Source organism: Schistocerca piceifrons, chromosome X (assembly GCF_021461385.2).
Source record: "Schistocerca piceifrons isolate TAMUIC-IGC-003096 chromosome X, iqSchPice1.1, whole genome shotgun sequence".
Taxonomy (NCBI): domain Eukaryota; kingdom Metazoa; phylum Arthropoda; class Insecta; order Orthoptera; family Acrididae; genus Schistocerca; species Schistocerca piceifrons.
Window position 1 is genome coordinate 119,894,471 of NC_060149.1, and position 11,069 is coordinate 119,905,539.

Consider the following 11,069-nt stretch of genomic DNA (forward strand, 5'->3'; position numbering starts at 1 on the left):
GCACAATGACTGTGCGTAGGGAGCTAAAAAGAATGGGGTACTATGTTCGAGCAGCTTCTCATAAGCCACACAGTTTTGTAATCAGTGCTAACGGACGGTTGAGGTGCTGTAAAAAGCGACGCCACTGTTCAGTGTGCCTGCAAACGAGTGATTTGGAGTGATGAATCGCGCTGTATCCTCTGGAAATCCGATTAAATGGTCTGGGCTTGTCGAAAACCTGGAGAACTTCACCTGCTACTACGTGTAGCGCTGACAGTGAAGTCCGGGACGTGGGGTTTTACGTTATAGGAATGTTTTTCTTGTTTAGGGTGTGGACACCTTATCGCACTTAAGAAAATACTAAATGATGAAGAGTATGAGCACATTTTACAGAATTGTGTACTGCATACAGTAGAGGAACAGTTCGGAGACGATGACTGTATGAGCGTGACACTGCACCCTGTCATGAAGCGGTATCTCAGAGGCAATGGATTTCGGATAAAATATGAAATGGACTGGCCATCCAGAGTCCCAATCCGATTCAACTCCTATCACTAGTTTTGTCTCTTGAGGAAGAACGGGCAGCCATTCCTCGACAGACGTTCAGACACCTCATTAAAAGTGTCCCCAGCAGAGTTCAAGCAGTCATAAAGGTAGATGGTGGACACACTCCATATTAATGTCCACTGATAAGTGTCCGGATATATTTGGTCAGATAGTGTATTTTGAAACCTCAGTCATGACATGTACAGCAATACCTCATTCGTTTATCTGTTGTTGAATTATCAAATGGCTCTGAGCACTATGGGACTTAACATCTGAGGTCAGCAGTCCCGTAGAACTTAGAGCTACTAAAACCTAATTAACCTAAGGACATCACACACAACCATGCCCGAGGTAGGATTCGAACCTGCGCGGTTCCGAACTGAAGCGCCTAGAAACGCTCAGCCACAACGGCTGGCGCCGAATTACCGGTATCTGAAATAAGACTTGTGAAAAAAAACGTAGCGTATGAAAAGTTTTAAATACTTTGTACCACAATGAATTTAATTTGCTGCCTCAGTACGTTTACTTAAAGAAGTTTCAAGTGTTCTGTAAATACAAGCCAGAGGAAGAGTGATTCGAAAGAAAGAGAAACCGCCCAAAGTAGACCCTACGTACAGGGTTAACCCCAACACTACCGACAAAATTTCGGAAGTTGTTCAGGGATTTTTTCTGAGTATTTTGGCATAAGGAACAAGGAGTCTCCGTTGTTACGTTACAGAGCAAACGCTTTTCATTTGATTTCTTACCACCATGTATCTTTGTATCTGTATGGCACTGAAAATATCTGCACAACAGTGAAAATGTTGACTGTCTCCACTGTGTGTTGTATTTGGAAACAAACTTATTCAATTCACTCACAATACTTGCTCTTGACAACAGTAACGCCCATTTTACTCTGCGCCCTCATGCTTGAGTTCATTACTGCTCGAGTATGTCTCAAGTTTTTTTCTGGCGAGCTACTTGTGCCTTTACAATTATGAACAGCAGTACGGATAGGTTTACGTATGAAGGCTTGTGAAAGTTGCAGAAGCAAAAGTACTGTGACCTGCTGTCGATGCGGGAAATGTTCAGCATAGCGTCGTTATGCCGCTCTTCCGTTTGAACCTATCCATACTGCTGCGTGTATCGCTCTTAACGTATAACTAACACCGCCAGGAAAACAAACCCGAGACAAACCGAACAGAACTAAATGCAAGTTTGAGGACTAAGAGTAAAGTGGGAGTTACTACTATCAACAGCGAATAACGTGAGTCAATGGGACAAGTTTGTTCCCAAACAATACACTGCTCATACCGTCGACATTTGTATTGTAGTGCAGATTTTTTAGTGCAGTAAACCGAGATGAGAAATCAAATAAAATGAATTACTTTGTAACGAGCCACCGGAAACCACGGGACCTTGTACCAAAATACTCAGAAAATATTTCTGAACCATTTCCGAAAGTTTCTCGGTGGAGTTCAATTTGTACTAGATCTGTGTTTCAGATCGCTAAAATTTTTCTCAACCTATCCAGGTTTAGAAACAAAATACTGTGTTGGCAATATATTTGCAGGAATTAAATAAACGTCCAGCTCTTCAGTAGTCCTAGGCAGAATTTTATCTCCTGTCCCCTTGGGAATGCATGGTAAGAATTAAGGTTTAGAGATAGGCCTTACTCTATGTGTAAGTGTTGCGCAATAGCGCATAGACAACTGTGCTCACTGAATTCGCAATGTAGTATTGTGTTTTTATTGTTATGGATGATTTCAGAAATAAACGAAAGCAAGAAGTAACAATATCTCAGCGGTCTCGTCGAGACTTGGATAGCTTCTCTCGAATGGCAGGTGGAAAGAGATGTTTGAGATTTACTCCAAGACATAGGCGCAGAATCGAATCATAGGGCAATGTTCATCACTATACTTCATCACATTTCTGCCCAAACTGTTGTGATGAAACTTTTCGCATCTCTAGGATTCGAAATGGCGCCCTGGGACTCTGATCTAGTAGATGGCCAAAACTGCCCTTCAGACGCCTTTTAACGTTAAGATTCACAGGCACAACTGGTACACTAAATATTCAAAAATCAGTCTGGATAGCATCTTGGTATTCAGGAAACACTTAAAACCGCAGCAGCAAATGTACTAAGTCTCCACACTATAATTCAAAAAATTTCTGCAACAATGTGCAGTGCTTCATTCGTGACGTACAGATACCTATATTTGGATCTGATTTTCATGACAGCTGAGTCATTTGTGTTCCAATGTGGTTGAACAGCTCCCAAGTCTAACTTAGAGTCTACCACCTCAACGTTGTTGGCTCAAATGGTTCAAATGGCTCTGAGCACTATGCGACTTAACTTCTGAGGTCATCAGTTGCCTAGAACCTAGAACCAATTAAACTTAACTAACCTAAGGACATCACACACATCTATGCCCGAGGCAGGATTCGAACCTGCGACCGTAGCGGTCGCCCGGCTCCAGACTGTAACACCTAGAGCCGGCCGGAGTGGCCGTGCGGTTCTAGGCGCTACAGTCTGGAACCGCGTGACCGCTACGGTCGCAGGTTCGAATCCTGCCTCGGGCATGGATGTGTGTGACGTCCTTAGGTTAGTTAGGTTTCAGTAGTTCTAAGTTCTAGGGGACTGATGACCACAGCAGTTGAGTCCCATAGTGCTCAGAGCCATTTGAACCATTTTTTTTGTAGCACCTAGAACCGCACGGCCACTCCGGCTGGCACTCAACGTTGTTGTTCTGGTCTCCAGTCCGAAGAATGGTTTGTTGCAGCTCTCCACATTACTCTGTCCTGTACCTGCCTCTTCAACTTACATTCATTTTAATCCGCTTTCTGTATTCATCCTTTAGTCTCTGTTTATAATTTTTACTCTCTCTCACTTCCTTCCACTACCAAACTAGCAATTCCATGATGTCTCAGAATGTGTCCTATCAACCGATCATTTCTTTTAGTCAAATTGTACCATAAATTTGTTTTGTTCTCGACTTCGATTCAGTACCTGCTCGTCAGTTACTCGATCTACCCATCTAATCTTCAGCATTACTCTGTTGCACTACATTTCAAAAGCTTCTATTCTCTTCTTGTCTGAACTGCTTATCGTCAATGTTTCACTCTGTACAAGCTCCACTCCAGACAAATACCTTCAGAAAAAGACTTCTAACACTTAAATTTATGTTAGATACCAATAAATTTACATTTTCCAGTCCGCCTGCTTAGCTGAGTAGTTACGTGCTTGCCTACCACGCAGCGGGCCCGGGTTGGATTCCCGGCCAGGTTGGAGATTTTCTCCGCTCGTGGACTGGGTGTTGTGTTGTCCTCACCATCATTTCATCCTCATCACCGGCACGCGAATCGCCCAATGTGGCGTCGGCTGCAATAAGACCCGCACTCGGCAGTCGAACTCCGGATGGGGCCTCCTGTCGGCAACGCCATACGATCATTTAATTTTTTTCTCTTTTCGAGATAAGCTTTTAGTGCCATTGTCAGTCTGCATTTTATATTCTCCTGCTTCGGCCATCGTTAGTAATTTTCCTGCCCAAATAGCAAAACTCGCCTACTATTTCTGGCGTCTTAATTCCTTATCTAATTTCTTCAGCATCGCTAGATTTGTTTCGACTACATTCCTTTGCCCTTGTTTTACTTTGTTGCGGTTCGTCTTATACACCCTTTTCAAGACACTGTCTATTCCGTACAACTGTTCTTCCAAGTCCTTAGCCGTCACTGACTGAATTACAATGTCATCGGCAAACGTTAAGTTTTTATTTCTTCTCCTTGAACTTTAATTCCTTCTCTATGTTTGTCCTTGGTTTCTTTCACCGCTTTCTCAGTGTACAGACTGAATAACACTGGGGTTATGCTGCACCCCTGTCTCACTTCTTTCTCAACTGTTGCTTAACTTTCATGTCCTTCGGCTCTTATAACTGCGTCTAGTTTCTGTACAAGTTGCAAATAACGTTTCGCTTCCTATATTTTACCCCTGCTACCTTCAGAATTTCAAGGCGTGTATTCGATTCAACATTGTGAAAAACTTGCTCTAAATCTACAAATGCTAGAGACATAGGATTGCTTTTCTTCAGTCTTTGTTCTAAGAGAAGTCAAAGGTCAGTACTGGCTCGCGTGCCTGCATGTCTCCGGAACCCAAACTGAAGTTCCCCGAGGTTGGCTTCAACGGCTTTTTCCATTCTTCTGTAAATAATTCGTCCCAGCATTTTGTAAGCATGACTTATTAAACTGATGGTTTGGGTCACATTCACACTTGCCAGCATCTGCCTTCTTCGGGATTCGGATTATTACATTCTTCTTTAAGTCTGAGGGTATTTCGCCTGCTCAAATGGCTCTGAGCACTATGGGACTTAACATCTATGGTCATCAGTCCCCTAGAACTTAGAGCTACTTAAACCTAACTAACCGAAGGACATCACACACATCCATGCCCGAGGCAGGATTCGAACCTGCAACCGTAGCAGTCGCGCGGCTCCGGACTGAGCGCCTAGAACCGCTAGACCACCGCGGCTGGCATTTCGCCTGCCTCATATGTCTTGCACACTAGGTGGAATAGTTTTGTCGTGGTTGGGTCTCCAGAGGTCTTCAGTATTTCTGAGGGAATGTCGTCTACTGCGGAAGCTTTCTTTCGACTTACGTCTTTTGGTGCTATGTCAAATTCTGCTGGTAGTACCGTTTCTCCTATCTCATCTTCACCTACTTCATCTTCTCTTTCTATAGTACTATCTTCAAGTCTGTTTCCCTTACATAGATCTATATATTCTTCCCACCTTTCAACTTTCCTTTTTTTGCTTAGTACTAGTTTGGTATTCATGCAGCTCGTGGTATTCATGCAGCCATTTCTGTTTTCTTCATAGATTTCTTTAGTTTTCCTAAAGGCAGCATCTAATTCCCCCTAATTATCTATGCTTCTACGTTTTTGCTTTCCTCGTCTATTCATTCCTGCTTTGCCGTTTTGTACTTCTGTCTGCCTCATTGTCTTAACATCTGTATTTTCTTTTGACTCCATTTGCTGGATTTTTATATTTCCTCCTTTCGTCAGTTAGCTTCAACATCTTGTGCGTTATACAAGATTTCTACTGGGCTTTGCCTTTTTTGCCTATCCGATTCTATGTTGTCTCCACTATCTCAACTTTCACAGTTAGGAATTCGTCTTCTATTGTATTCCTTTCCTTGTCTCAATCAATCGTTGTATAAACTTCTTCAAGAAATCTCAGTTACCTCTAATTCTTTCAATCTGCCCATGTCTCACCTGCTTAATTTCCTACCTCTCATCTGTTTTTAATCTGCAATTAATAACCAATAAATTATTGGCGGTGTTCATATCTGTCCCTGAAAATGTTTTGCAGTTTCCAATCTGGATTAGAGGCTTCTGTCTTCCCACTACGTAATGTGTTTCAAACCCGGCTGTGTCTTTAGGTATCTTCCACGTGTACAATCTTCCATCATGATTTTAAAGCAAGTATTAGTCATGATTAAATCATGCTCTATGCAAAATTCTGTAAGGTGGCTTCCTCTTTGATTCGTTTCCCCTATTCCATGTCCTCCTACTATTTTTCTTTCTCTTCCTCTTCCTGCTATCGAATCATAAAAAATTTTCGCTTCTCTTGACTAGCTGAATAATTTATATTATCTGATCACACACTATTTCAATTTCTTCATCATCTGCGGAGCTAGTTGCCACATAAACTTGTGGTATTGTTATGAGTGTTCACTTGGTGTCTGTCTTGGCGAAGAAAATGCGTTCACTATCTTATTCACAGACGCTTGCTTGCATTCCTATTTTCTTATTCATTATTAGATCTACTCCTTCATTACCCCTATTTGGTTTTGTATTTATAGCCCTGCAATGACCTGATCAGGAGTCCTGTTCTTTCTGCCATCGCACTTCACTAATTCCCACTACGTCTATCTTCAGTCTGTCCATTTCAGTTTTGAAATTGTTTTGCCCACCTAAACGGTTAAGGGATATAACATTCCACGTCCTACCAGTAGAATGCTGTTTTGTTTTTCCTGACTACATCATCTTGCTGAGTACTTTCCACCTGGAGATCCAAATGGTGGACTATTTTATCTCCGTAATATTTTGCCCAAGAGCATACCGTCATCAATTTACGATAGAGTAGAGCTGCATGCCCTAGGGAATTATAACGATTATAGTTTCCTTCTGCTTTTTGCCGTTTGCAGTACCAGCATAAGAAGGCCCTGTTGGCTACTGTTCCAAGACCATATCAGTCGATTATCCAGACTTTGGTACTGCAACTACTAAAAAGGCTGCGGTCCCTCTTCAGAAGCCACATGTTTTTCTGGCCTCTCCACAGATACTGCTCTGTTGTTTTTGCACCTACGGTAAACAATCTCTATCGCTGAGGCACACAAGCCGCCCCATCTCGACGAGGTCCTAGCTTCATGAGATTCCCGGCTCAGCTGCATTATGCAAATGATCTCTGGTATAACTAAGTATGTTTTCTCGCTGTAATAATTTATGGTATTTTTTCATGTTTGCGGCTGGATTCTAAGATCTACTTGCAACAATATTTCAGGATTCACCTCATTATCACAAATCTAAACAAGTGTACGTTCGTCCGTTTAGCAAGGCTAGGACGCTGTTAAAGATAGTATGAGGCTGAGATGGTCTGGTGTCACTACAGGAAAGCTTATGTAGGCCAGACTGTTCACACTCTCCACGACAGGCCTGTGGAACATGACCGCCACACTAGGTTGCAACAACCGGAATAATACGACGCGACGGGGCACTGCTTGATCGAGGGACACTGCGTGAAATATGAGGAGATACAGGTAGCTGTTGCTACATCCCGCCATTGCGACTGTGATCTTAAAGAAGCAATTAAAATTAGTTATAATCGTATTAACAGAACAAGGGCTTCAACTTAAGCAAGACATGAAACCCTGTAGTAATCTGATTAGAAATAAAATTTACTTTGGCTCAGCTGCGAGATAATTTTGATAACAATTTTCGATAACGATAAGTCGTTCTTATCTGCTGTTATCATGTGGAGGCGTTGCATGTTTTTCACGGTTCGCCCGGCTCCCCCCGTCGGAGGGTCGAGTCCTCCTTCGGGCATGGGTGTGTGTGTTGTCCTTAGCATTAGTTAGTTTAAGTTAGATTAAGTAGTGCGAAATCCTAGGGACCGATGACCTCAGCAGTTTGGTCCCATAGTCCTTACCACAAATTTCCAAATATCCATTGCATGTTTTTCATTACGTTGGGATAGCATTAATTGGTTCAGCATGCTGTATAAGGTGCCCTCTTTGGCGTTGGCATCGTTTCGGCAGGACACTGAAGATAGCGGCCAGGTGAATACCTGAAATATTATGTCAAGTTGATATTAGGACCCGATAGCAAGGCTCAGAAGAAAATTATAATGCGACTAGCACCATCCTGTCCTGAGCAATTTCATTCCTCCACCACTCTGGACGAAAAACACATTGATCTTGGAGTACAACCGAAAAATCAGCAAACTGTGCCAGTTGATCCTTGGTTCCCCCCCCCCCCCCCCCACGCTACCCACCCACCCTCTGTTCACCAGTATAGTGTAGATTCGAAATGCTGGCCTCAGATTGTCTTCTGGAAACAGGAGAGTGCGTCAGATGATAATCAAAAATGGTTCAAATGGCTCTGAGCACTATGGGATTTAACATCTGAGGTCATCAGTCCCCTAGAACCTAGAACTACTTAAACCTAAGGATATCACATACATTCATGCCCGAGGCAGGATTCGAACCTGCGACCGTAGCGATCGCGCGGTTCCAGACTGAAGCGCCTAGAATCGCTCGGCAACACCGGCCGGCAGATGATAATCTATGTAAAACAACTTGGAGAATGGGGAAAGGATATGGAATGTACCGTAGTTCTGTGCTGATGTTGAGTGAGACAGAATGTCCAAAATCTGATGGTAGTGCTCACAGCGAAATGATCTCCATATTGTTGTAAGAGTTGTCTTCCGAGAATTTTGTAGAAAGGGGATGATTTCTTCACGACAACTGTAGAACTCGCCGGTGGTTGCAAAGCATAAATAATGTTGATGTTTTATAATGATTTAATGCTTTAGTTATCTCTGCACACCAAAATGTGCTCACTACAGCAATGGACAGATAGGGCAATATCGTGATTTCTAAGATAAGTTCTAGAAGGACTACAACGATGTGATCTTCATGGTGGACAGTAGCACTTTGTTCGTGTTTGTGGAGTGCATTTAATTGGATGTAAAAGATATTTTCTAATGCAATAATGCACCGTAATTAACCTAAAGAAGTCAACCATACCACAAGTGACAGACAATCATGTCATATTCAGATAATTTACTGTATATTTGTCGGCCGCTGTGGCCGAGCGGTTCTAGGCGCTTCAGTCCAGAACCGCGCTGCTGCTACGATCGCAGGTTCGAATCCTGCCTCGGGCATGGATGTGTCCTTACGTTAGTTAAGTTTAAGTAGGTCTAAGTCTAGGGGACTGATGACCTCAGATGTTAAGTCCCATAGTAATTAGAGCCATTCGAACCATTTGAACCTGTATATTTATGATGTCAATATACTTCGTATCCCACTAAAGTATAAGGCATTTTGCACGTAGCTTGTAATACGAGCACTAGTTAAATCTTTGAAATTATTGCTGATTTTGTTTAGAGATTTTATCATCAATCTGGGCCAGCAAGAAGTATTGTTCTAAATATTGTATTATTTCAGCGACATTACGCGACTTTAGTGGTTGTCCCTGTAAGTCGTTGTTGTTGCAGACCAGAACGTGGCCTTCACGGCAGTGGACATGTCGGGGCACGGCCGGTACCGCGACCTGTGGGAGCACTACTACAAGGACTGCCACGGCGTCATCTTCGTGGTGGACAGCAGCGACCGGCTCCGGCTGGTGGTGGTGCGCGAGGAGCTGGACCTGCTGCTGCAGCACCCGGACGTCGTGGGCCGCCGCCTGCCCATCCTCTTCTTCGCCAACAAGACTGACGTGCGCGAGGCCCTCTCCAGCGTCAAGATCGCCATCGCCCTCGGTCTCGAGCGCATCCTGGACAAGCCGTGGCACATCTGTGCCAGCAACGCCCTCACCGGTGAGGGGCTGCAAGAGGGCGTCGAGTGGCTGACGAAGCAGGTCAGGGAGGTGGTCGAGAGCAAGTCGTGAACGAAGGTTCCACTGTCACAGTCTTCACATTCCGTCCAGTCAAAGTCTGATTATTAAATGTAAAATCGCTTCAATAAAGCAAACTCTAAAATAAAACACGGTGCTCATTCATATGACCACTCTACACAAACAATTACATCCCCTTCCCTTATACAGATGTGGAATACTGTTATTCCACGTATGTGTCTTAAATTTCGTGCTACTTAATATGCAGGCCACAGTTGTGTCAATTCTTTCCACCGTTATCTGACGAACAGAGTAGGCGATTTCGGCGATATTATCTTTGTCGCAGTTGAGCGCCCCACAAACCAAACATCATCATCATCATCATGTTAGAATCATTTGCAAGCTTATTTCTCCGTCGCTGACATAGAAGACCGCAAATCTTCTTTCCTTCCCGTCTGGACAAGCTGTGCAGTGACTAGAGTACATGTAAAGCTCACTGGGACAAGATAAATGCTAGCTACAATGAAGTCGATAATTCGATTGTAATACTGGCATTTTAATTTGATATCCCCACAACTGACAAAATTTACAAAAAAAATGTGAAATTTTTTGTCCACCCACACGCTTCTGAGAATGGCACATTAACAATTAACAATTACGCGCCCCTGTTACCGGCAGCTGCGTTGATAAATACTCGGCACCTCGCAAGGATAACTACCAGATCAAGAATATTAGATAAGTTGTTGTAAGTGGTTAAGCGATGGTGAAAATCTCGCTTCTGAGCACACAAAGAGCTCTAACCGCAGAACTCTGCACGGAACACGCGGTGGTGCAGTGCTGGGATACAGACCTTACATCTCCCTTCGAAGACGATGGCCAAGACGCCGTCTCCAAGTCCGTACCGCTCGATGGCTGAAGGCGAAGTCCACTCTCTCCACAATTCTCCCGTCTCCCACGCGTACGAAAACGCGGTGGAAGAATACTCAGTTTCGGCCAATGTCGAACGCTCTATCATCGCCGAAATCCCTCCAGCGGCATTTCTGAGATCTACCCAATGATCGAGTAGGTCTTAACGCCCCTAGGCAAACGAAATTCCAGTTTTCGCCACGTGTTGCCCAGCACAGGTGGCTCCGGATGCAGGGCTATCTCGAAAAGCGCTGTATTGCCCCGCTACCTGCCGCCCACGGCGGCCCCGCGAGCTACTGCCAGCTGCAGACTTTGTATTCCACAATTCTCAATTTCCGACACTTTTCACCAAGGCTTTGCAGACATGCAGCGAATACTGCTCGAGAGTGCCTCATATTTATCATAATTCAATAGAGTCATGGTCGGAGACGCGACAGGAAGGGCATCTGGCCGCCCCTTGTATTGAGCACGACAAATCCGTAAATACCCATACCGACTGTGCTCCGATGTGGGACAAAGGTATAAAAAAATGAAGAAGTACTCCATGGAA

General features: G+C 43.9%; 1 protein-coding gene across 1 annotated transcript in view; it reads left to right on the forward strand.

Moving 5' to 3' along the window:
• LOC124723078 (ADP-ribosylation factor-like protein 6) overlaps positions 1-9,700 on the forward strand; it is an 85,826-nt gene extending 76,126 nt beyond the window's left edge. The window contains exon 4 of the mRNA XM_047248254.1: positions 9,276-9,700. Within this exon, the coding sequence (XP_047104210.1) occupies positions 9,276-9,667 (392 nt within the window). The 3' untranslated portion in view covers positions 9,668-9,700. The remainder of the gene's footprint in view (positions 1-9,275) is intronic.
• Positions 9,701-11,069: the final 1,369 nt, after the last annotated feature.